We start from the raw sequence: 27,923 nt of genomic DNA, 5'->3' as shown, positions 1-27,923 counted from the left end.
AAAAATTTTAATTTAAAATAGTTATTTTCTTTTAGTAGTTAGACCAGGTTAATCATCAATAAATCATTTTAGGGGATAATTAAAATTTCCTCCTGTAGAAAATTCTCTGTGGCTTTAGACTCATTTGTAACCCTGTGAGTTTAAAATAGGTGATTAGAAGGGGCAAGTCCAAATTGCATCTTCTACATCCCTTTTTTTGACCATTTAGGACAAGTAGAGCTATTGGGTCTATCATGGGGTAAGCAGAGTAAACAGACCTAGCAGGACAGGGGTAGGTGGTATTGGGTCTCACTGTGTAGCAGAAACTCTTGGAAGTGTTTTGCAAGGAGAAATTTTCACAAAGCCGTGGTTGTACTAATTCACTTAATCATTATAAAAACTTTATGAAGTAAATACTCTTGTTAACTTCATTGCATAAATGAAAAAGCAGAGTCCCTGGGAGTCCTAGAAATTAAATCCAGGCAGCTCTGAAGCAGTGTTCTATTCTCCCTCTCCTCCTAGTCTTAATTTTCTGAATTTTTCAGACTTCAAATCCTCTGCTTTATGTTCTGAATGACTCTCAAAAATTTCTAAGTCAGTTGTTGTACTAGATCTCTTCTAAACAAATCAGATGTAATATATCATGTGTGTTACTAATCTTTTATCAGAGTAGGTTAATGTTTCTGTTGATTTTTTTTTGGCCTAATATAAAAAGAATAGTTTCCATATTTGGATTATTCTAAATTCTAACATTGGAGCAGACAGTTTGCTATTTATGGAGGCAATGTGCTCTTTAGAGTGAGATTTATTTATTTATTTTTAAAGATTTTATTTATTTATTCATGAGAATACACAGAGAGGGGAGAGAGACAGAGAGAGAGAGAGAGAGAGAGAGATAGAGAGAGAGAAAGAGAGAGAGGCAGAGACACAGGCAGAGGGAGAAGCAGGCTCCACGCAAAGGAGCCTGATGTGGGACTTGATCCCAGGATCAAGCATCTCCAGGATCAGGCCCAGGGCTGAAGGCAGCGCTAAAACACTGAGCCACCCGGGCTTCCCCGAGTGAGATTTATTTTATTTATTTTATTTTTTTAAATAATAAATTTATTTTTTCTTGGTGTTCAATTTGCCAACAAACAGAATAACACCTAGTGCTCAGCCCGTCAAGTGACCCCGTCAGTGCCCGTCACCATTCACCCCCACCACCCACCCTCCTCCCCTTCCACCACCCCTAGTTCGTTACCCAGAGTTAGGAGTCTTTATGTTCTGTCTCCCTTTCTGATATTTCCTACCCATTTCTTCTCCCTTCCCTTCTATTCCCTTTCACTATTATTTATTTTCCCAAAATGAATGAGAACATACACTGTTTGTCCTTCTCCGATTGACTTATTTCACTCAGCATAATACCCTCCAGTTCCATCCACGTTGAAGCGAATGGTGGGTATTTGTCATTTCTAATGGCTGAGTAATATTCCATTGTATACATAAACCACATCTTCTTTATCCATTCATCTTTCGATGGACACCGAGGCTCCTTCCACAGTTTGGCTATTGTGGACGTTGCTGCTATAAACATCGGGGTGCAGGTGTCCCGGCGTTTCATTGCATCTGTATCTTTGGGGTAAATCCCCAAGAGTGCAATTGCTGGGTCGTAGGGCAGGTCTATTTTTAACTCTTTGAGGAGCCTCCACACAGTTTTCCAGAGTGGCTGCACCAGTTCACATTCCCACCAAAAGTGTAAGAGGGTTCCCTTTTCTCCTCATCCTCTCCAACATTTGTGGTTTCCTGCCTTGTTAATTTTCCCCATTCTCACTGGTGTGAGGTGGTATCTCATTGTGGTTTTGATTTCTATTTCCCTGATGGCAAGTGATGCAGAGCATTTTCTCAAGTGTGTGTTGACCATGTCTATGTCTTCCTCTGAGATTTCTGTTCATGTCTTTTGCCCATTTCATGATTGGATTGTTTGTTTCTTTGGTGTTGAGTTTAATAAGTTCTTGATAGATCTTGGAAACTAGCCCTTTATCTGATAGGTCATTTGCAAATATCTTCTCCCATTCTGTAGGTTGTCTTTGAGTTTTGTTGACTGTATCCTTTGCTGTGCAAAAGCTTCTTATCTTGATGAAGTCCCAATAGTTCATTTTTGCTTTTGTTTCTTTTGCCTTCGTGGATATATCTTGCAAGAAGTTACTGTGGCCGAGTTCAAAAAGGGTGTTGCCTGTGTTCTCCTCTAGGATTTTGATGGACTCTTGTCTCACATTTAGATCTTTCATCCATTTTGAGTTTATCTTTGTGTATGGGGCAAGAGAGTGGTCTAGTTTCATTCTTCTGCATGTGGATGTCCAATTTTCCCAGCACCATTTATTGAAGAGACTGTCTTTCTTCCAATGGATAGTCTTTCCTCCTTTATTGAATATTAGTTGACCATAAAGTTGAGGGTCCACTTCTGGGTTCTCTATTCTGTTCCATTGATCTATGTGTCTGTTTTTGTGCCAGTACCACACTGTCTTGATGACCACAGCTTTGTAGTACAACCTGAAATCTGGCATTGTGATGCCCCCAGATATGGTTTTCTTTTTTAAAATTCCCCTGGCTATTTGGGGTCTTTTCTGATTCCACACAAATCTTAAAATAATTTGTTCTAACTCTCTGAAGAAAGTCCATGGTATTTTGATAGGGATTGCATTAAACGTGTAAATTGCCCTGGGTAACATTGACATTTTCACAATATTAATTCTGCCAATCCATGAGCATGGAATGTTTTTCCATCTCTTTGTGTCTTCCTCAATTTCTTTCAGAAGTGTTCTATAGTTTTTAGGGTATAGATCCTTTACCTGTTTGGTGAGGTTTATTCCTAGGTATCTTATGCTTTTGGGTGCAATTGTAAATGGGATTGACTCCTTAATTTCTCTTTCTTCAGGCTCATTGTTAGTGTATAGAAATGCCACTGACTTCTGGGCATTGATTTTGTATCCTGCCACACTGCCAAATTGCTGTATGAGTTCTAGCAATCTTGGGGTGGAGGCTTTTGGGTTTTCTATGTAGAGTATCATGTCATCGGCGAAGAGGGCTGATTCGACACTTGTAAAACAATCAATGTGATTCATCATATCAGCAAGAGAAAAACCAAGAACCATATGATCCTCTCATTAGATGCAGAGAAAGCATTTGACAAAATACAGCATCCATTCCTGATCAAAACTCTTCAGAGTGTAGGGATAGAGGGAACATTCCTCAACATCTTAAAAGCCATCTACGAAAGCCTACAGCAAATATCATTCTCAATGGGGAAGCACTGGGAGCCTTTCCCTTAAGATCAGGAACAAGACCAGGGATGTCCACTCTCACCACTGCTATTCAACATAGTACTGGAAGTCCTAGCCTCAGCAATCAGACAACAAAAAGACATTAAAGACATTTAAATTGGCATAGAGTGAGATTTAAAGTTGAAATTTGTCACCTGGTCAAGTTTTCCTTCAGCAGCTTTGAAAGATGGTATTTTTAAGGGAGAAGAAAAAAAGATTTGGAAACTTCACGAGTGCCTCCTTTCAGTGTGCTCACCTCTCATCAATCCTGAAGACCAAGTGCCATTTTGTTCTTCTCCATGTGGGACAGAAATCTCATGAAATATATGGGTTCAAGCTTGCACAGTCCCATTGCAAATATCTCATAGACAGACCTTTTTACGGTAAGGTTTTCTGCATATGTTGATTAAAAGTGTCTTGTTTTTATTTTCTTTCATTATTATTTTATCCTCTCAACCACACTCCATAAATGATCTCTTTTCTCATTTATAAACTTCAAATACCAAATTTTAAACGTTTATTGTATCAAGAACACTGTTTTCTTTCTTTTTTTTTTTTTTTTTTTTTTGCCTTTCTCTCTGACATCAATCCTATTACCTTTGTGTCAAATACTAAACTCTCAAATTACCTTGGAAATTCATATTTGAACAATCTTCCATTTGTCTACTCTCTGCCTGATTCTGAGTTTTTATTAACATGAGGCAACCTTGTAGAGCTATTGGAGTCCTCTATCAGAGGTAGGGAATTCTTGAAGGCTTGGCCACCATCCTACATTTGCCTCTCAAATAACCATGACCAATTGTTTGCCTCTTGAAGAGTTTTATTTATCCCATTACCTCCCTAAATAGTCACAATTACCATTTCCTGGGTTTTTTGATCTGATAAGATTAGGTAGGCCTTTATTTTTCCCCAATGCATTTTTATCTCTATTTGTAAATTTATGTAACTCCCAGAAATATTCCATCCATGTCTTAGTTGCTTTTTTTTTTTTTTTTTTTTTATTGAGCAAATTGGATTCAACTCTGAAATATGTAGAGCAGGAAGCTTTGTGGTTAGTTGATAACTAAATCAGTTTTGCATATGGATTTGATGTTCTCCAGAGCACATCTCCTACTTATCGCCCCCACCCCCTTCTGCTTACCTCTGAAACTATGCAAGACAAGCTACTTGCTACCATGTTTCTGGGATGTCAAACTCTTACTATTCCCCCTTTTCAGCTTCTCTAATATACTTCTGAAGTCCAAGTAGCATAAAACATAATTTTAGACTCACTCTGATAACAATACTCTCCACATAGGCACTGCACATAAAAGCAGATGTGTTTTCAAAGGCTTTGCAAATTAAGTTGGTGACTAAATAATTTAGTAATAAAACATTGCCCTTAGGGTTTGTTACTTTCATTTCCAAGGGGATGGATAAAAATAATAGGGATTTTTCACTAGTATTTTTCAGTGGCAAACCATTTTAGAACCAAACATAGTATATGTCATTTTTTATATATGTATGACACATTATATCACTTAATTTCTACATTATTGGTATTAGAGAAGCATTGATTTTTCCATATTCTAGATGAGGAAATAGATGGTCAGCAAAGTGAAGAAGTTTGCCTAGCAAATTCATGTTTATAGGACTCTAAGTCATCTTTTCTTTTTTATATCACCTTGATGATAATCTGTAATCTGACTTTGATGTAGATTAAGACCATCACATGTAATAGAGGAACATTTATTTCAGGATTATGTTAATGTTCTAAGTATGATAGCTCTTAAAAGCTGGGTATCACAGAGTGACCAGGACTTAGGAAAAGTGTTGAGAAGGTTAGAAATATGTCTAGTGCCTCTGATTTTTAACCTTAGTTTTCTAAAATTTCTGAGAATGGCTCTTATTTATGACTTTCCTGAGGAGGTGGGGTATTGTACTTTTCTTGGTTGTTTCAACTACTTCAGTGGAACTTCCCTAATATCCAGTATGACTGGAGATTTGGGTTCTATTTTTGTTATTACAAAAGCTGATTGGGAAATGGAAGTTTATAGCATCCTGAAAATTTCATCAGTGAAATAATAATGCTCCTGATACTGTGATTTTTAAAAGCATATGATGTGTCTAATATATCAGATGCTATAGTGTGAAGGCTAAATAAGGATGAATACATTAGACAGGTTCCCTGCCCTCATGGATCTACCAGTCACACCGGAGTACCATAGACAATTGAACTAACATTGTCTATCAGGCACTGTGATAGATTAGTACAGAGCATATGGCACTTAACCAGTCTGGAGGCATCCATAGATGTTGAAATCTGAAAGACTTGCAGGCAAATATTTATCAAAAAAAAAAAATGTGAGGGGAGTGGAGGTGTTTGGTCTAGGGATGATGTAGAATATTCTGTTAGTACATTTTCTATCTAAGGAGTCCATCATTCATTCACCACTGCCCCACTCTGTTTTCCTGTGAAGCAGTTCAGAATCATCTCAGAAATTTTGAGGTACTGTTGCCATCATTCTCAGAAATTTTAGAAAACTAAGGTTAAAAATCAGAGGTACTAGACATTTTTCTAACCTTCTCAACACTTTTCCTCACCTCCTCAAATCCATCAAGATATTCCCTAGCTGTCTAGCTGGAGGGTCCACTCTCTTTAATAGCATCAGTGGGCTTTTTGCAGGGAACAAAAGCCATAGATGCTGAAGGGGGGCAAAGTGGTATCATTTGTCCCAGCTATTCCTTTAGTGATCATAACTGCCCCCTGACCCACTATTACTTATTCTATAGGTTGGTGACTCAGTGACAGTGCCCAAAATTTCATTAGGAGGCCTTCTGATGATCTTGTTTCTGCTTTCATCTTTAATATCCTAGAAATTTTGAGGTACTGTTGCCATCATTTTGTTTCCAATGATACTATATATATTTTAAAATTCAATTGTATTTTTTGAGGGGTAAAGGGGACAGAGAAGTTGTCAACCATTTTGAACAGCAAACCTCCAAATTTTAAATATCACTGCAATAGAGATGGTTTCTGAGAATGCCTCAAATTTTTATATGGACTAGGCACCAAGTACATTTTTAAAATAATAAAGCGTATATGTTTTGTAAGCTTATATTAATATATATGCTTTTTTTATGCAACTTAAATTCATAAGAATTGTTATCTTCCCCACCAAATCCATTTTGAGGCATCTTACAACACAGAGTAACCCATGTTAATAGTTTCAAAACTCAGTTCTCATTATCTTTTCTCATTATATCATTTTCTTGGCTTATAGTTAAATGAGTAATTTTGAAATTATTGCATTTTAAATAGCTAGATGAAAATTATTCTGAAATTACCAAACTAGAATTACAAAGTTATTTTGTTTTTAGGAACACATTGAGGAACTCACTGAATTTAAAAATGGAATGGAGCACAATTATGCTCATGTAACCAAATTATTTGGAAAGCACAATTACTGCAGGAAGTTGAAATAATTTGGAGCAAATAATTTTGTATGTATTCAAAGTTGTTTTTATATATTGGTATACAAGGTGTCAAACTTGTTTTTGTAAGAGGGATATTGGCTGACATGAATAAAACTTCTGATTTTGCTTATGCAGACATGTCCTTTAAAAGTATACATTTTTAAAACTCTTCCTCCAAATTTTAAGACTGATCAAGGAAAATGTGTCTTCTAAGTCTTTTGCATACTCCTGTGGTTCTAGGAGCCTGATTATATCTTTTCTAGAACATATGCATTCTATATAGATCAAGCATAATTTATCCTAACTGGCATTTAACCATTCAAATAGCAGCAATTTAATTGAAGTTTTCATATATCCAAAAATCTGGGCAATATAAACATTAAAAACAATTTAAGCCTTGATGTTGACTCCCAGAATCTACCTGATGACACAAATCTAACTCAAATAATAATATACGAAACAATTGCTAAATTTTGAGATTTGTAAGTGAGGAAATTATTCAAAACAGAAAAATTATCAGGGCTTAATTTGTTAACATAGATGCATACAAGAAGAAAAAATAATTGACCATGAAGAGTATGCACTTAAATCGCTGAGATGAAAATTGACTTTCCAACAATATAAAAGAGATTAGAATACTAGTTTTTCTGACCTGGCATGAGAAAATGGTAATATCATTACTTTTCTGGGCTCAGATTTTCTCATTTGCAGAGTAAGAGTTGTAGTCGATAATCACTAAAATCTCTATTAGCTAGAAAAAGTTCAAGTGTGTGGAACAGTATACACAACTGGGAGAGGAGACAACTAATATGATCAAGCCATTGGAGGAAGTGACCCCATTACAGCAGAGAGTGCATATTCAGGATTAATTGGAGATAAAGGTGGATATGCAGCATGATATTAGATTACATAAGGTCTTAAAATAAGGCAGATGAGTATAGATTTGATGTGAAAGCAAATGGGTAACCATTGGACCTTTGGAGGCAGATGAGCTACATAATGAATTTGTAGTGCTTAAAGAAGATTAGTTGGACAGGGAAATAAATGAATGATGGATTGATTGGAAAAGAGAGCCTGGGGTTACAGCAGCAACACAGGAGGCTGTAACTAAACTAGAAGTTAGGTAGAGCTAGCACTTGACAAGTGCCAGGATTCCTGCAATCTCTGCCTGGTTGTTGAAGGAAAATCAGAGCTGGACAATTAAAGTGGTTAAAAAAAAAAAAAACAAACAGTAGGTTGTAGTCAGGAATATGGCAAAAGGGGAAAAGAACCTTAGTACAACATCAGGCTTAATTCTGAATACAGTGTGGATAAGTGGAAATTTATAGCTAAGGAACAGAGTGGAGATTCTGTGGATAGGAAATTGCTAAGAAGAAACCTTAAGGGATGGGGGGATTACTGGATAAATGGGCAAAACAGGAGTCTCACTGAAGGCAGGCCAGAGTAATCGGACATCACTTGGAGGTTGGTAGAGGTTGAGGACCCTAATTAGATATTGAGGATAATGGGAAATTCTAGCTAAATCAACTTAGCAGGATTCTTGCTAAGATTTGACAGTATATACACAGAAAAGCTTGAAAGTTGAGACTTAGTTGATAGGTTTAGGGGAGCTTAGGCAGAATTTGATCAAAGAAATAAACTTTGTCAGTGTAATTCTGATATTAAGGAGGATGAATACATCTTCTCTGAGCATCTTTTCCCCTTTCTATCCCACTTTCTCAATAAACTCTAAATTTTGGGGGTTATCTAGAGGCAAATTATTGTATTATAAAACAAGATGATTTGCTTTTTACTTTGGAAGGAAACAGTATCTTTTTGCCTTTTAGCTATAGAAATATGAATTTGTGTGATAAGCTTTTTAGAGCACATGACCTATATATGACCTATTTTTTCTTAGATACTATATATTTCAAGTACATACCATTTTTTCCTTAGAGTATTATCATATCACATGCCCTAAGTCAATTAGAGAATGCAATTTTCCATGTGGGTTTTCCTAGTATTTTTGGGAGGATCATGATTTCAGTGTCACATTGAGAAGGACTAAAATGCAGTGGACAAAATCCTTTCATGACACAGTTAGGCAACCTTCTTCTAAAATGCAGTTTTGTATATCAGCAGGAAAGCAGCTCCCAGTGTGTATGACCTCCAACATCAACAGGAAACCAGCTGTAATGACGTATATCTTTTAGTGGATTTGTACCACCAGAGGCAGTTGTGAAACTAAGTTTTTAAGGAAATACAAATCAGATGGGGATAGGCAAACAGACTTCTATGGGAAAGAAATTTGATGCATCAAAAGACAAGAAGATTCATTCTCAGAATAAGATGGATGATTGCAAGTAAAGAATGAAATAAGGAACATTCAATTACTTTTTAATTGATGCAGAATTCAATGGAAAATGCATTTACATAAAAGTTAAACTAGGGGATCCCTGGGTGGCTCAATGGTTTAGCGCCTGCCTTTGACTGAGGGCATGATCCTGGAGTCCCGGGATCGAGTCCCACGTCAGGCTTCCTGCGTGGAGCCTGCTTCTCCCTCTGCCTGTGTCTCTGCCTCTCTTTCTCTCTCTCTGATGAATAAATAAATATCCTCTTAAAAAAAAAAAAAGTTAAACTAGACCTGGCCTTAGATGTATAGGGTTGAGTAAGTAAATGTCTTATCCATTTGGTTTAGATATTTGATTCCTTTTCCTTTTGTCTTCATCCTATAACCTCTTCTTAAATATTCATCATCTAGGGAATAGTAACATTTGCTTAAAAACATTTAGCTTAAAGTAAGTAATTAACTAAATGATAATATAATTATCTATTGGACTCTGGTCCAGGCATGGTCCCTTAGTGCTGAAAATACAAATGCTGCTTTATACCCAAATCCTCTGGTCAGCCCAAAAGACATGTCCTCTGATTGTGGCTTTCCATCCTCTCTCATTCAGTTATTATTTCCTGTAAACCAGATTTTCAGTTACTCATAGACAGTTCCTACCAGGTGTTTAAGGGTCAACTCTGACTAGACAAGTGCAAATCTGAGTGAGACAAAATGGGCCTTAAGTTACTGACTTTCTTAATTCAATTCTTTCTGTTACTACTTCTGCAGTTTCCCAGGCTCCAGAGTGACAAAACCGGTGCTATATTTAATTTCATTCTTGTCTCTGGAGAGGAAATGTGATATGATATGTCTCTGATTTCCTTACTGACAGATCTAGGACTTTGGCCATATTATTTAGTATCTCTATAGTTTGCTCTTTTTGTTTCTCTATCTAATGTGGGAGCTAGTCAGGGCATGTGTAAAAGACCAACGTATTACCTGGTATTACTATTATTTTTAAAAAGATTTTATTTATTTATTCATGAGAGAGAGAGAGAGAGAGAGTCAGGCACAGACACAGGCAGAGGGAGAAGCAGGCTCCATGCAGAGAGCCTGACACGGGACTCGATCCGGGTCCCCAGGATCAGGCCCTAGGCCAAAGGTGGCGCTAAACCGCTGAGCCCCCCGGGCTGCCCAATTACCTGGTATTCTTGATAGAACCATCAATAGCATGTTTCCATTTCTTCTCTCTCATGCCCAAACTGATGGGCATCAAGTCTTTCCTTTTTATTCCTTGAAATGTAAGAAATATTTCTCTATTTCCCTGTTTTGTGACCTCTCATTCAAGTATTTTCCCCTTGCACTTTCCCCCATGGAAATTCACTTCAGGATTTTTGAGAAAAAACCTTCAATTTTTTCCCCTGCCTTTAACTTCTCTTCTCTCCATCATTCCCGTTGCTGGATCAATCCTACTGAAATAGGGCTGCAGGTTATTTTACTCCTATAAAGAACCCCAAAACTCTCTTGAGTTCTTGGTTTCCTATCACATCAAATCTGAAACATGATTGTCAGGGCTTTCCAGAATGACTTCACTCAGTAAAAGGAACATGCCACCCCTTTACCTATGCCATATTCCTGTCTTTTACAGTAATAACATTTCCCATATGAAGTATCTATTCTAGTCCCCTACCACACACATATCCTTCATTTTCTTCCCAATATCACACTTCTTCCCACCCTGTACATTTATTATTATCCAGTCTTGTGTCCCTTACTGGGGTCAGGAAGCTTCAGAGCAGAACTGACATTGTCCCTTTCACTGAGAGACCTCCCCAGGGACCACCATCTTTTTGGAGTTCTTCTCACATACACTTTGGTGATTCTACCATGATCCTTGGTATTTGGTGCTCTTTGGTGATCCTACCATGTCAGTAGGGCTGGCTTCATGGGTCAGGAATTTGCAATCACCCAGGAATATGCTTGTATCAGGACTCCATGCTGAGAAGGGTCGTATAAGTGGTTTTGTGTTTTGCTGTCACTATCTTGAAATGCTTAATTTTTAAACAAGGGTTCCCACATTTTCATTTTGCATGGGGCCCCATGAATTATGTAACCTGTAGTGCAACATCAGCACTTATTTTGAGTTGCACTGAGGCAGGAGCCTTACTTGTAGGAGTAATCTTCATTATAGCCAGATTGTAGGCACTATGAATCTGCCAGTGTTCAATGCCATATCTGGGTATTAAATCTAGGGCCTTCCTAGTTTTTTTGAGCATTAAAATAAAAATATTTTAACTATCATCCACAATCTTAACATGTATTTTCTACAAAACAGCTTTTCTGTTACCCTAGTTGAGTGTTGCTGCAGTATCATTGAGTAAATCTACAAAATACTTGGTGACATTTAAGTTGCAAAATCACAGACACTTAGCCTTAGAAAACCTGCTACTGTGGATCCTGTTGACATCGAGGGTATTGTTCCCTATTTGAAACCTTATAAGAGAAATTGTATTCAGCTCTGAGTGCTCAGGGAGAGACTCATGTCACTTGACACATTAGAATGTTGCTGTTATTGACCACAAGAGTGATGGAATTGATCATGTTTCCAGTGTAGCTTTGGTTGTCTACAAGTTGAGTCAAATGTTCAGATCAAACCACTTTATCTTGGTTTTGATGTTCTAATTTCTGTTTGTTCTTTTCCATATTTACTCATATTTTTGTTTCATTATACATATTAAGCCATCTCAAATCTGACATGTCTGTCACACATAAGTGCTCAATAAATATTTGAGAAATGAGTTTAGGTAGTATTCCATGGTTTAATGCATTCCTGAAAACCCATGAGTGTCAAATATTGAAAGACAATGACAGAGAAATGTATAATGCACGTGGTTATGTTCTCTGAAAACTACAAAATAGTATAAACTCATTAATTATATTTGGCCTTTTAGATACCATCTTTGACCATTTGTTACCAGCATTTATAAAAGCTCTTTGTTCATTTTCATTTTAATTGAACATCCTCAACTACTATAAGGCATCCATTTGAGACTGAAGAACCACCCTATTGTTGATTTCAATCTTGGTACTTTGTATCAATTACAGAAAATTTATGATACCTACACTTTCATCACTTTTATAATGTTTTCATTTTTTTTCCTTTTTTAAAAACATGAAACAAAGGCAACAAGAACCATTTTGCTCCTCTGACAGCCTTCAAAAACTGAATTGTGAACTGATATGCAGTATCAGTAAGTGCCATGCTGATGCTGAATTTGGATCATGAAAGGTTATTTAAGGTATTATTAAAGGGTAACAATACATAATCTTTGGAAGTAGGATTGCATGAAAGTTGAGGAGCCCTTTGCAGTTGACAAACCTAAAATTTTTTTTTAATTTTTATTTTTTTATGATAGTCACAGAGAGAGAGAGAGAGGCGCAGAGACAGGCAGAGGGAGAAGCAGGCTCCATGCACCGGGAGCCCGATGTGGGATTCGATCCCGGGTCTCCAGGATTGCGCCCTTGGCCAAAGGCAGGTGCCAAACCGCTGCGCCACCCAGGGATCCCTGCAGTTGACAAATTTAAGAAAAAATAACACATCTCATTTCTTCCACCAAGTGCTCTTTGCCCTCCTGCAAACTGCTCTTACATTTCTCTAAATACTTGGTTCAGATAGTATTTCCTTGCTCTTCATATGTTTTCTCCTGGCCTATTTAAGTTTGCCCAATTGGGACAAGGTCAGACTTTTTTGTTAACTTATATATCTGACCACTTGGCATTGTGTCAACTGCATGAATGACTTATTTTTTCATTTACTTTTGGTGTACTAGGAACATAAGTTTGGTATGGAGATGTGGCTATCATGAATATGGCAACCAGTAGAGACAATGGTATATCTGTGTGTGTTGTGCTAGAAAGCATTTGAGAGTTGGCCTGACCATAGTGCTAGTGCATTTTGTAAATAGCAAGGCATCTATACATTGAGTAGCACTGGTTGAATGCAATGGGCAGCTGGTCCAGTCCCTACATTTCTGATAGCCTGCTTAAAATACTCTGATAGTCAAGAAACTGAGATTAATCAAAATACTTTGTGTTCAGAATTAAGAGTATTCTCACCGTGCGATGCTTTAGTGGCTCAGCAGTTGAGCATCTGCCTTCAGCTCAGGGATGATCCCAGGTCTGGGGACTGACTCCCACATCGAGCTCCCTGCAAGAAGCCTGCTTCTCCCTCTGCCAATGTCTCCGTCTCTCTGTGTGTGTCTCTCACGAATAAATAAATTTCTTAAAATATCTTTTAAAATAGAGTATTCTCACCCTATTTTAATATAAGAAAATCTATCAAAGGGAACTGATAAAGCCACAGCACTGTACCCAAAATAGCTTGGAAAATATTAGAGAAAGAGTGCCTGGATGGCTCAGTCAGTTAAGTGTCTAACTCTTGATTTTTGGCTCAGGTCATGATCTTAGCTGAGGTTGTGAGATCGAGCCCCACATCAGGCTCTGTGCTGGGTGTGGAGCCTCCTTGGAGCTCTCTCTCCCTCTTCCTCAGCCCCTGGCCCCTCCCTCCCTCCCTCTTTAAAAAAAGAGAAAAGAAATATTAAAAAATGGTTATGCTTGTATCATTTTGCACAGTAGATCTCTTTCATAGATATTTTACTACTTATGTATAGCAAATGGAACCTAGTCATGTTCCTGAATAATTAACCAACAAGTTTCATTTATAGCAAGAAGCAAATGAAGAAGATATTAACATTCAGGGTACACCGAACATAAAGCATAGAGATCTTTAATTCATGGGTGTAGAGAGATGGAAGCAACATGTTGAAGATAGCATTTTTCTTATAAAATGATTTCAGTATCATATATTATTAAGTTGATAATAGCTGCAGAGATTCTGCTCAACTTCTTTGCCACACCAGCCTCCAGTGCATCTTTAAGAAAAACATATATATGCTATGAAAAGAGTTAGTATAGATAAGGTCAGCTAAGAGGAAGTATCCTCCCCTTTCATTGGGATAGCTTAATTATATCTGTTTTATTGGTAGAAAGATTCTCCTACTTGGAGGAAAAAAACACAACCAAACCTTAATTTTATGATTAAGCAATATTCGAGAAATACTTCTATATTTATACTTTTGCACAGTTAGATATTCACTCATTCATTCATCCAATATTGTTTTCTGTGAATTTTACTTTCCTGTACTTTGCCCGGCTTCCTAATAGGTGTTAGACTTCTTCAAATTTATTAGTATTTTCCCTATGATGTAGTTATTGTTAATTTTTTCAAATGTATTTTTTCTTATGTCTCACATAGAAAGAACTTTCTCAGAAATTTTTTAAATCCCCAAATCAAAGAATAAAAAACATTTCATTTAAAAAAATAAAACCATGTCCAGAGAGAATTTGTCATTGGATAAGAAACATAGGAGATGTTCAGTATGACTCCTATAAATACAGACAAAAGAAACAAGATTCTATTTTTTACTCAAAAACTTATAAAAGGTAGAAAAATTTGATAAGTGGCATAGGTGAGAATGAGAAGAAACAGGTACTTCTATACAACGTTGGAAAGAGTGTTGGTATGGTATCTTTGGTGAGATTGGCACTATTTCTCAAAAGTTAAAATGTGTGTTCTCTCTCATGTAGCAATACTACTTCTCAGATATACATCTGTGCAATGCAGTTTCATAAGAATCTATATTGCAGCATAGTGGACTAGACTAGAGAAATAAAAGGAAGACCTTTATCCATTGGCAACTAGTTACATAAATTATGCTACATACTTTAAAGGAATTGTACATTCATGGCAAATAATACTTGTGTTTATGTGAAATGATCTTCCAGGTATATTAAGGATATTAAATCTTAATTAGGGTTAAAAGTTAAAACTGTATATATTATGTGCCCATTTGAGTCTAAAAAGTGTGTAAAGGTGGAATATTGCTTGTATGCCCATAGACTATTTCTGTAAGGGTAAAGAAATTATTAACTGTCATGCATTTGGAAAAGAAAATTGGGGTTGGAGATAAGGAAATTAAATTTTATATACTTCTTTACCTTTTGGATATTTTGTGATGTGTATATTATTTTTCAATATACAATAGACAAATAATTTTGATGCTTAAGACAGTAATTGGCAAATACATAGAACTGTAAATCGTAAATTTTCTCCAGTTTAGTTTGCACTTTTATGGTTTTGATCATATACACGGATGTCATCCATTTATGTTTTCTTAGTATCACATATTTTTCTGCAATGATTCTACCATTTCTATTTGAAAAACATAATTACATGTCAGAGAAAACTCATTTATCGATTTTAGTCCATACTGCTCTAGTTAGTCCACATCAACTGTGGGATTCTCACTGAGGCAAATGGTTTTCAGAATTAGAGAATGCCAGACCTGGGAGGGATGTCAGAAATTTTATCAGCCAACTTTGTCTTAGAGATGAAGAAACTGAGGCCCTGTAGGATTTCTTTCTCCTCTGTTAGTACATGACACTCACATGGTGAAATGTAGGATTGAGGTAAACTTTGGTACTAAGTAAATTGATTTAGTGTGAATGAGATAAGATAAATTATTCAACCAACTTGATATTAACTGACTGTTCATCCTTGGAAAAGTCTTTCTTTCTTTTTTTTTTTTTTCCTTTCTGCATTCATGTTCAAATTCATAAAGCTTTAAAATGATTGGTTAAACCTAGTATACTGTTTACATCCATTCCACTTTAACTGAAGATGTGTTGAAAGATTCACCTACTAATTCAAGACCCCATTAGCTTTATCATCCTCTCTCCACTTGTAAGCACCTCAGTTTTCCAAAATTTCTGGATCTATGCAAATGCTCCTACCGCTCAAAAATGAAGCCATGTTAAATCAAATTAACATTCGTTTCAACAATTACTCTGAGGAAGGCATTTTAGTAATTCTTATAAATAGCTTACAGGGGTGGTGAAGAATTCACACCTCCTCAAATTTTCAAATACAGCTCAAACTCATGCGAATCTTTCTTTCTTCAATGACTTTATTTCCAATTCACAATGTGTTCTTGTGTTCTTTTAACATGGCTTGTTCCACAGATAGTCTTAAGTTTTATATTTCCCATTGCTTGTATCTAACTAGCCCTTGTGATTTTAACAATAGATTCAGCAGAGTAGCAGTGAATGAAACAGCTATTTCAGACTAAAAGAAATATTTTGGCTTGAATCTCAGACCAAATCCTAAATTCTGAGTTGCCAGGAAATTGTAGTTCAGGTGGGCTGCAATGTGAAAACTGATACAGCATTATCTCCCAGGTTGGGACGTAGGTATACTTGGAAGGTCATCCTGTCCTCTTTTTTTTTTATTTTTTTTTATTTTTTTATTTTTTTATTTTTTATTGGTGTTCAATTTACTAACATACAGAATAACCCCCAGTGCCCGTCACCCATTCACTCCCACCCCCCGCCCTCCTCCCCTTCCAACACTCCTAGTTCGTTTCCCAGAGTTAGCAGTCTTTACGTTCTGTCTCCCTTTCTGATATTTCCCACACATTTCTTCCCCCTTCCCTTATATTCCCTTTCACTATTATTTATATTCCCCAAATGAATGAGAACATATAATGTTTGTCCTTCTCCAACTGGCTTACTTCACTCAGCATAATACCCTCCAGTTCCATCCACGTTGAAGCAAATGGTGGGTATTTGTCATTTCTAATAGCTGAGTAATAGTCCATTGTATACATAAACCACATCTTCTTTATCCATTCATCTTTCGTTGGACACCGAGGCTCCTTCCACAGTTTGGCTATCGTGGCCATTGCTGCTATAAACATCGGGGTGCAGGTGTCCCGGCGTTTCACTGCATCTCTATCTTTGGGGTAAATCCCCAGCAGTGCAATTGCTGGGTCGTAGGGCAGGTATATTTTTAACTGTTTGAGGAACCTCCACACAGTTTTCCAGAGTGGCTGCACCAGTTCACATTCCCACCAACAGTGTAAGAGGGTTCCATTTTCTCCACATCCTCTCCAACATTTGTTGTTTCCTGCCTTGTTAATTTTCCCCATTCTCACTGGTGTGAGGTGGTATCTCATTGTGGTTTTGATTTGTATTTCCCTGATGGCAAGTGATGCAGAGCATTTTCTCATGTGCATGTTGGCCATGTCTATGCCTTCCTCTGTGAGATTTCTGTTCATGTCTTTTGCCCATTTCATGATTGGATTGTTTGTTTCTTTGGTGTTGAGTTTAATAAGTTCTTTATAGATCTTGGAAACTAGCCCTTTATCTGATATGTCATTTGCAAATATCTTCTCCCATTCTGTAGGTTGTCTTTGAGTTTTGTTGACTGTATCCTTTGCTGTGCAAAAGCTTCTTATCTTGATGAAGTCCCAATAGTTCATTTTTGCTTTTGTTTCTTTTGCCTTCGTGGATGTATCTTGCAAGAAGTTACTATGGCCGAGTTCAAAAAGGGTGTTGCCTGTGTTCTTCTCTAGGATTTTGATGGAATCTTGTCTCACATTTAGATCTTTCATCCATTTTGAGTTTATCTTTGTGTATGGGGCAAGAGAGTGGTCTAGTTTCATTCTTCTGCATGTGGATGTCCAATTTTCCCAGCACCATTTATTGAAGAGACTGTCTTTCTTCCAGTGGATAGTCTTTCCTCCTTTATCGAATATTAGTTGCCCATAAAGTTCAGGGTCCACTTCTGGATTCTCTATTCTGTTCCACTGATCTATGTGTCTGTTTTTGTGCCAGTACCACACTGTCTTGATGACCACAGCTTTGTAGTACAACCTGAAATCTGGCATTGTGATGCCCCCAGCTATGGTTTTCTTTTTTAAAATTCCCCTGGCTATTCGGGGTCTTTTCTGATTCCACACAAATCTTAAAATAATTTGTTCTAACTCTCTGAAGAAAGTCCATGGTATTTTGATAGGGATTGCATTAAACGTGTAAATTGCCCTGGGCAACATTGACATTTTCACAATATTAATTCTTCCAATCCATGAGCATGGAATATTTTTCCATCTCTTTGTGTCTTCCTCAATTTCTTTCAAAAGTGTTCTATAGTTTTGAGGGTATAGATCCTTTACATCTTTGGTTAGGTTTATTCCTAGGTATCTTATGCTTTTGGGTGCAATTGTAAATGGGATTGACTCCTTAATTTCTCTTTCTTCAGTCTCATTGTTAGTGTATAGAAATGCCACTGACTTCTGGGCATTGATTTTGTATCCTGCCACGCTACCGAATTGCTGTATGAGTTCTAGCAATCTTGGGGTGGAGACTTTTGGGTTTTCTATGTAGAGTATCATGTCATCGGCGAAGAGGGAGAGTTTGACTTCTTCTTTGCCAATTTGAATGCCTTTAATGTCTTTTTGTTGTCTGATTGCTGAGGCTAGGACTTCCAGTACTATGTTGAACAGCAGTGGTGAGAGTGGACATCCCTGTGTTGTTCCTGATCTTAGGGGAAAGGCTCCCAGTGCTTCCCCATTGAGAATGATATTTGCTGTGGGCTTTTCATAGATGGCTTTTAAGATGTCGAGGAATGTTCCCTCTATCCCTACACTCTGAAGAGTTTTGATCAGGAATGGATGCTGTATTTTGTCAAATGCTTTCTCTGCATCCAATGAGAGGATCATATGGTTCGTGGTTTTTCTCTTGCTGATATGATGAATCACATTGATTGTTTTACGGGTGTTGAACCAGCCTTGTGTCCCAGGGATAAATCCTACTTGGTCATGGTGAATAATTTTCTTAATGTACTGTTGGATCCTATTGGCCAGTATCTTGTTGAGAATTTTTGCATCCATGTTCATCAGGGATATTGGTCTGTAATTCTCCTTTTTGGTGGGGTCTTTGTCTGGCTTTGGAATTAAGGTGATGCTGGCCTCATAGAACGAATTTGGAAGTACTCCATCTCTTTCTATCTTTCCAAACAGCTTTAGGAGAATAGGTATGGTTTCTTCTTTAAACGTTTGATAAAATTCCCCTGGGAAGCCATCTGGCCCTGGACTCTTGTGTCTTGGGAGGTTTTTGATGACTGCTTCAATTTCCTCCCTGGTTATTGGCCTGTTCAGGTTTTCTATTTCTTCCTGTTCCAGTTTTGGTAGTTTGTGGCTTTCCAGGAATGCGTCCATTTCTTCTAGATTGCCTAATTTATTGGCGTATAGCTGTTCATAATATGTTTTTAAAATCGTTTGTATTTCCTTGGTGTTGGTAGTGATCTCTCCTTTCTCATTCATGATTTTATTAATTTGAGTCTTCTCTCTCTTCTCTTAATAAGGCTGGCTAATGGTTTATCTATCTTGTTAATTCTTTCAAAGAACCAACTCCTGGTTGTGTTGATCTGTTCCACAGTTCTTCTGGTCTCGATTTCATTTGAGTTCTGCTCGAATCTTTATTAACTCCCTTCTTCTCTTGGGTGTAGGATCTATTTGCTGTTTTTTCTCTAGCTCCTTTATGTGTAAGGTTAGCTTTTGTATTTGAGTTCTTTCCAGTTTTTGGATGGATGCTTGTATTGCGATGTATTTCCCCCTCAGGACTGCTTTTGCTGCATCCCAAAGATTTTGAACGGTTGTATCTTCATTCTCATTAGTTTCCATGAATCTTTTTAATTCTTCCTTAATTTCCTGGTTAACCCTTTTATCTTTTAGCAGGATGGTCCTTAACCTCCATGTGTTTGAGGTCCTTCCAAACTTCTTGTTGTGATTTAGTTCTAATTTCAAGGCATTATGGTCTGAGAATATGCAGGGGACAATCCCAATCTTTTGGTATCGGTTCAGACCCGATTTGTGACCCAATATGTGGTCTATTCTGGAGAAAGTTCCATGTGCGCTTGAGAAGAATGTGTATTCAGTTGAGTTTGGATGTAAAGTTCTGTAGATATCTGTGAAATCCATCTAGTCCTGTGTATCATTTAAAGCTCTGGTTTCTTTGGAGATGTTGTGCTTAGACGACCTATCAAGTATAGAAAGAGCTAGATTGAAGTCACCAAGTATAAGTGTATTATTATCTAAGTATTTCTTCACTTTGGTTAATAATTGATTGATATATTTGGCAGCTCCCACATTCGGGGCATATATATTGAGGATTGTTAAGTCCTCTTGTTGAATAGATCCTTAAGTATGATATAGTGTCCTTCTTCATCTCTCACTACAGTCTTTGTGGTAAATTTTAGTTTATCTGATATAAGGATGGCTACCCCTGCTTTCTTTTGAGGACCATTCGAATGGTAAATGGTTCTCCAACCTTTTATTTTCAGGCTGTAGGTGTCCTTCTGTCTAAAATGAGTCTCTTGTAGACAGCAAATAGATGGGTCCTGCTTTTTTATCCAGTCTGAAACCCTGCGCCTTTTGATGGGGTCATTAAGCCCGTTCACATTCAGAGTTACTATTGAGAGATATGAGTTTAATGTCATCATGTTATCTATTCAGTCCTTGTTTTTGTGGACTGTTCCACTGAACTTCTTCTTAAAGGTGAATTTTAAGAATCCCTCTTAAAATTTCTTTTAGAGCTGGTTTGGAGGTCACATATTCTTTTAGTTGCTGCCTGTCTTGGAAGCTCTTTATCTCTCCTTCCATTTTGAACGAGAGCCTTGCTGGATAAAGTATTCTTGGTTGCATGTTCTTTTCATTTAGGACCCTGAATATATCCTGCCAGCCCTTTCTGGCCTGCCAGGTCTCTGTGGAGAGGTCTGCTGTTACCCTAATACTCCTCCCCATAAAAGTCAGGGATTTCTTGTCTCTTGCTGCTTTAAGGATCTTCTCCTTATCTTTGGAATTTGCAAGCTTCACTATTAAATGTCGAGGTGTTGAACGGTTTTTATTGATTTTAGGGGGGGATCTCTCTATTTCCTGGATCTGAATGCCTGTTTCCCTTCCCAGATTAGGAAAGTTTTCAGCTAGAATTTGTTCAAATACATATTCTGGCCCTCTGTCCCTTTCGGCGCCCTCGGGAACCCCAATTAAACGTAGGTTTTTCTTCCTCAGGCTGTCGTTTATTTCCCTTAATCTATCTTCATGGTCTTTTAATTGTTTGTCTCTTTTTTCCTCAGTTTCCCTCTTTGCTATCAACTTGTCTTCTAGGTCACTCACTCGTTCTTCCACCTCGTTAACCCTCGTCGTTAGGACTTCTAGTTTGGATTGCATCTCATTCAATTGATTTTTAATTTCTGCCTGATTAGCTCTAAATTCTGCAGTCATGAAGTCTCTTGAGTCCTTTATACTTTTTTCTAGAGCCACCAGTAGCTGTATAATAGTGCTTCTGAATTGGCTTTCTGACATTGAATTGTAATCCAGATTTTGTAACTCTGTGGGAGAGAGGACTGTTTCTGATTCTTTCTTTTGAGGTGAGGTTTTCCTTCTAGTCATTTTGCTCAGTGCAGAGTGGCCAAAAGCAAGTTGTATTGGGAAAAAGAGAAAAAGAAAGGAGAGAAAGAAGGAAAGAAAAGAGAAAGAGGAAAAAAAAGGGAAGAAAGAAGAAAAAAACGAAAAGAAAAAAAAGAGAGAAGAAAAAGAGAAAGAAAAAGAAAGAAAAAAAGGGGGTGGGGGAAGGAAACAAATCAGAAAGCAAAACAAAACAAAACAAAACAAAACAAAACAAAAAAGAACCACCGGGGAGTATCTTCTGATTCTGTGTACTTTAAGTCCCTTGGCTTCTCCTGAAATTGTCAGTCTAGCTGGTGTTCTGGGGGAGGGGCCTGCTGTGCTGATTTTCAGGTGTGAGCACTTGGGGGAGCTGCTGTGCCCCTGCCTGGTGCAGGGCTCGGTGGGGGTTGTTTACCCCATGAGGCCGCAGGAGGAACAGCCCCAGTGGCGGGGCCGCTCTGGAAACCTGGATTCAGCTCCGGCAGGAACTCCGTCTGCAGGGCCTGGAGGCTCCGGGGCGGGGCCGCTGATCTGCTCAGCTGGGGCAGGAGCGTCCTCGCTGTCCTGGGCCCTCCCGGCCTCTGCCTGTCCCGGGGGAGGCCGGATCCTGGGCCGTGTCCCGGCGCCCTGTGCTCCAGAGCCTGCGCTGGTGGATTCGCGCTCCCGGGCCGCGCAACCCCCTCCGCGGAGCTGCCGCCCGAGCCCCTCCGAGCTGCTCCTGGAACCGCGCAGCCCCCTCCGCACGGAGCCTCTTCCTCCGCCCGAGCCCCTCCGAGCTGCTCCCGCCCCGCAGCCCCCTCCGCGGAGCCGCCGCCCGAGCCCCCCGAGCTGCTCCGGGTCCCGCCATGCGCGCTGCAGCCCTTAGGGAGCTCGGCGCACTCTCCCGGGCGCAGGTGTCTGTTAGTGTCCCAGGGAACCCGAGGTCACCCCCTCCCTCCTGGGTCCTGCTCCAACTCCCTGCGAGCCCCTTTCCACCCGGGAATGTCGGTGCAGCTCCTGCTTCTCCGGGACGGGGCTCTCCTGTCCTGGGGACACTCGCCCCGGCCTCAGCCCGGCTCCTCGCGGGGCCTCCCCCTTGGAGGCCTTTTGTTTCTTTACTTCTTTTTCCCCGTCTTCCTACCTTGATAGAAGCGCGAACTCTTCTCACTGTAGCGTTCCAGCTGGTCTCTCTTTAATTCTCAGGCCGAATTCATAGATTTTCAGGATGATTGGAAGGTTTTCTAGGTAATTTGGTGGAGACAGGTGATTTGGGGACCCTACTCTTCCGCCATCTTCCCTCCTTCCATCCTGTCCTCTGCAGAGAGAGAAAAGGATATAAGAGAAAACACAAGGTGGAAAGTGCCCCATGACTTAACTAACCATCAAGCGTCCTCTGTTTATGCTCCTTAGGGAGACAAGTCTAAGAAAACCCAAGCACATAACTGAGTCTGGGATTATCTATATTTATAACTTCCTCGGTTCACAGGGATAATCAAGGTTAAACATGTGTTTCTTTTCATCTTTTTGAGGAGAAAATTAGTTCCTCTAGGTTTTAGAGTAAACAAATTTAGATTCTGTTTCTTAAAACTAGACCATTAAGTAGAAAGCTACTAAAAGGATATATCTAATCCCTAAGAGTTCATTAGTTAACCTACTATTTAACATATCTCTCCCAAGATCTATTGAATCAAATTTTCTATGATTAAAGATCAACACTCAGCACACTTTAAAGCATTCAGATTTCATAATTGTACATTTAGACCTCATACTTTTCTACATCCAAAACCCAGAAATAAACTTCTACAAAATTTCCACCCAACTACTTCGTCTCATAGTTTATCTACTTTTGACCTTTTATTTTATTGACGGGTTGGCTTCATTGTCTTAAATTACATAACAGTTTTGCTCTTTTCCTGCAGGCAGAGTTCACAGCCATGCGGGAGCAGTACATGCGAGGTGGGGAGGGATTCATCATCTGCTACTCTGTCACTGACCGCCAATCATTCCAGGAAGCTGCCAAGTTTAAAGAGCTCATTTTTCAAGTCCGCCACACCTACGAAATTCCCCTGGTGCTGGTGGGTAACAAAATCGACCTAGAACAATTCCGCCAGGTGAGTGCCAAATTTTTGTTTGTTCCTAACTCCAAGGGTATATAGTACTTGGCAAAGTATGACCACTTACCAAGGTTCATACTGAGAATTATGAGAAATAAATGATGCTGTGATTTTTCTAAGAAATCTTCGAAATCCTGTGGTAGATTGCGACAAAATATCTCATCCCACATGCTACTTTACAGTGTCCTCACCACTTCAACCGGAGGCATAATCTGTTTCTCCCATCTCCTTGGATCTGGGCTGGCTTTGCCATTTGTTTTGGGTAGTAGACTTTAGTAGAGGTGATGCTATACACTTTCAGAGTTTGAGCTGCAAGAGTTCTGTAGCTTCGTCATTTGCCACTTAAAATGCTTGCTCTTGGGATCCAGCTACCGTGTAAAGACCAAACTAACCATTAGAGTTCACAGGACCCTTCCCACCCTCCAGAATTAAAACAAGCCCCACTTGTCAGATTGTATAAATGGCTTCCATATAACATCAATCTGCTTCAAGCTTCCCCTGCAGCTTGAGATCTCATTGTGATCTCAGTTCATTTCTCCCAACAAAATTGATAATGCAGAAACCATGGCTAGTTTCTGATAATATAGGAACCATGGATTGTGAGCCATTACCAGATTTCACGTAGTTCATTATGGTTTATTCTTCTCTGATCAGACATTATCAGAGCCTGATGGGCAAGCTGAGATGGCCTCATCTTTGCAAGGTAATAATACTTCAGTTGTCCTTAGTACTCCTAAAGAGATTAAATGACCAAAACCTAGTTCAGGGAGCAGACAAATCATCTCACAATTCTATTGCCATGACTTACTTTGTACAAAATCAAATTGCTAAGAAGTTGCATGCAAATCAAATTTTTATAAATCAAATTCTCTAAATTGAATGGTTTAGTTCTAATTTTAGATACTTTATCTTTACTTGCATTGACTTTAAATTTGAACTGGATTTGAATAGTTTGTATGTTTCCAGTTAATGTTTTTTAGACTTAAAGTAGCCTCCTAATAAAGCCTTTTGGTAAGGTAAGAATCTTTACTAAAACAATTCTTTTCTATTTTAAATGTTATATATATTTGGACTTTTGTATCCAATGCATTTTATGTTTACTTACAGTGAAAATATCTCATAGGGTCAATGCTTATAAATCTATGCTTAATACAGAAACATTTCTATGATTTAGTGCAGTACATTTTTGTAGTTGCATGTTTTTCTATATTTTACTTGAAAATCTAAGCATCTTAAAGTGGCAGCTGTTTTTTAGGAGCTATATGTCTCCTCTGCACCCGTTTTCCTACATTCTTTGTTGTTTCTCTTTCTCCAAAGCAATGTTTAGAATAATATGGTTAGATAGGAATTCAAGTTTGTCTCACCAGCTAAATATGAATCTATTCTGTGATATTTGTCATAAAGGAAGAAGAGAAGTAAGTATAGGTCTAGTGGTGAACCTTTCAGGTACTCCTCTTAAAAGTGGGGATATTCTACTTTCTTTTTTTTTTTTTTTAAGGACCTCTGGGAAGTGACATGAGGGAGCACCCTGAGAAATGGAAATATACCATTGGTGATTATATGGCCACCTTTACTGCACTTCTCAGAATTCCTAGAGAACATAAACCTTTAATTGAATGCCAGTCAAGAGAGCTACAAGTGGCTCTTGTAAGCTAGTGGATTTGAGAACATGAGGGAACCTTTTTCAGGCAAAAGTTAATCAGATTGTCTATAGAATGATTGCTCTCCATCATTCCAACACAGGCTGACACTTGCTTTCCCCTCACCATTCTGCTCTGCTTCTGCTTCCCCAGGCTCAAAGGTATTCAATGGGACCCCTGTCTCAGCCTGGGTAATTGCAGATTAGCAGTGGTGTGACTCACAAACATCACTGAAACAAATATGAAAAATGACAGTAAACTGAGTAATTTAGCGGATTTGACAGACTTTTCCTTTTAGAGAAAAGCAAGTAAACAAGATAGTCACAGAAAGTGCAAAAACCATGAAAACTCAAATTACAATCTTTTTAAAATTGCTCACGTACCAACGTCTCCAATAATGAAGTGTTGATATGCAAATTTGGCTTCTGGCTGTGGTGTTTGTGATGGGAATAATTGTTCCTATAATTGTAGAGTAGTTCTTTTTCAAAATACTTTCCATTCACACTTTATTTTAATCCTATAACTGCTCTGTGTAGTTGTAAGGCAAGCAGTGGATGGATGAGAATATTTGAGAAGTAAATATACTGGTAGAAATCAATTTCAGTAAAATAATGCTGTTATTAGTGACAAATTTAAGACTAAAACCCTGATCACATGTACTCTTTTTCTTATATGAGTCTTCAACTGTTAGGTGTCCATTTTATTTATTTATTTTTAATGTATAAACAAGGATGCTGACACCTGCATCATCTCTAGCTCAGAAGAGTTTTGTGAAGAATCCTAGAATAATAATGTTAAAGTCTGGAAGGTTCTAAAGGAAATCATGCTGGTGCTTCTGTTCAGGGCTATGAGGCAGAGAAATTAGGGTTTTTACTTGGAGGCTCTTCTTCCCCCTCGTTGAAAGTGATTGAAAGGAAAGCACTGATGATAACAGCTGTTTCTTGTCATGCTTGTTTGGTAGAGTAGGTGGCTGCATCCTGAATGCATTTTGGTGAATCCAAGTCCCTTTATACCAAGAAAAAGAAACAAGTTTTGATGCCTCATGTCCTTTGTTATTAATGAGGTCTTTAAACAAAAATATTGAAGGGCTCTGTTTAAAGTTGTATTTTCTCTAAGAACAATATCCATTTTGATACTGATATTCATGATGCATTTAGTATTGCAAGGCTCCATGCCAGGCACTTATCACACATAATTTCATTTCATCTTCACTACAAGGCCACCAAGTAGGCTCCTTTATGATACCTATTTACCGATGGGTCATCTGAAGCTTTAATACATTCTGTGACTTGCTCAAGGTCACACAGCTAGATAGGGCTATGAGAACATGTCCAGTATGTCTGATTTGAAATCACACTACATTATACTTTGGGGCTCCAAGTCATTGCTGTTTTTCTTAAATTTTTTAATATCAGCTTCAGGATCTTACCATGCTCTTCAGAGGATAGAACATAAGCAATTACATTGTATTGGAGCAGGAAGAAGTGAAATGATAGCTCTTTGGAAATGGAGTGATGAGCTCCAGGTACTAGACAAGCCAGTAACAGCCAGAACTTAGGAAGAATGTGAGGAAAAATAAGGACAAGGAAATGATGCTCAAAACCACTGAAAGGCAATGTTTTCTTATTAGAAGCATAATTTTGTCCAGAGTCCATCCAGATGATTCTAAAGCCCTCTTTTTAAATTCCCAGACTACATTAGGTCTCAGAACTTGCATGGTCTTCATCTGTATTATGTCTTCTGCTGTCACACTAGGGAGTAGAAGGCAAGAATTTCTGCTTTTTTGTTTTTGCAAAACCATGACCACTCGTACAAAGTAAAAACGGTGCTATGAATGGAGTGAGTTCCAAGGATCTGGGAGCTGGTTTAGGAAAGTTTTATATCAGTCGCAGACCACAAACTATTTTATCCTGAAGATAGACCATGACAAACCATTCAGCAGGGACAGTCTAATTGGAGCTTAATACTTAGTTTGAAGCCTTGAAACCCTGCTTTCCACAGCCTGCTCTTTGAATGTAGGTCTGGGATCAGGAAATATTCCTTGCTTATTCTTCAGTAATCTATCTAATGAAAATGGTTCAATTCCTTTACTGAGAGGGGGCATATAAAAGCTGCAGAGATCAGAAATTGCTGTGTTAAGAAAAATAACCTCTATTTAGAGTTCTGTCAAGCATCTGCTTATCTTTGTGGAGAGATGGCAAGTTTGTGGCACAGTAAAAAGAATGAGAGAGAACCCATCTCTCTCCTCAAGGACTTCTCTCTCCTCAGAAGGGATCTATGCATGTGATATAGAACATTATATTAAACAACAAAACTGAATATCGAACAGTATGACACCATGTATAATTGCAATTGTTTCTGAAAACCAGGAAAGATCAATGTGGGTAGTATTTTTGAGGAGGGACGATGCTGAATGGAGAAGCATCTGGAGCAGGTAGAAGGAGCAGGTGAATGGTGATAGGGCCAACAAGAGTAGATGTAGAAAGGAGGTAATGAATTGGGGTACTGTGAGTGTGCATAAGCCATGGAGTGTTCAGGAGGAGGATTTGGGAGGACCAGGCTGCCTAGCACATATATATCAAGCAGCCTCAAAATAATTTCATAGATAAGGACCTGTTTGAAGACCAACTTTGTCAAACACAAAACATAAATATGTAAAGCATTTCTTTACATATTTCCATAGCATTTTCTTTATATGCTATTTTTTTCATTAAAATTGCCAATGTATTGAGATGCCTGGGTAGCTCTCTCCATTAGGTTAGATGTCTGCCTTCAGCTTGGGTCATGATCCTGGAGTCACAGGA

At 38.3% G+C, this 27,923-nt stretch overlaps 1 protein-coding gene across 9 annotated transcripts in view; it reads left to right on the top strand.

The window, feature by feature from the left end:
* Positions 1–27,923, top strand: part of RIT2 (Ras like without CAAX 2) — a 468,395-nt gene that overhangs the window by 254,279 nt on the left and 186,193 nt on the right. For 7 of the 9 annotated variants that reach the window (XM_072829420.1, XM_072829421.1, XM_072829419.1 and 4 more), the window contains one exon: positions 23,285–23,476. In XM_072829420.1, coding sequence (XP_072685521.1) covers positions 23,285–23,476 — 192 coding nt within the window. Of the gene's footprint in view, positions 1–23,284; positions 23,477–24,133; positions 24,183–27,923 lie in introns of all 9 variants that reach the window. The other 2 variants (XR_012032560.1, XM_072829424.1) reach the window with 1 other exon arrangement.

This window comes from Canis lupus, chromosome 6 (genome assembly GCF_048164855.1).
Source record: "Canis lupus baileyi chromosome 6, mCanLup2.hap1, whole genome shotgun sequence".
NCBI classification, from domain to species: domain Eukaryota; kingdom Metazoa; phylum Chordata; class Mammalia; order Carnivora; family Canidae; genus Canis; species Canis lupus.
This window is presented reverse-complemented; position numbering and strand designations above follow the sequence as displayed.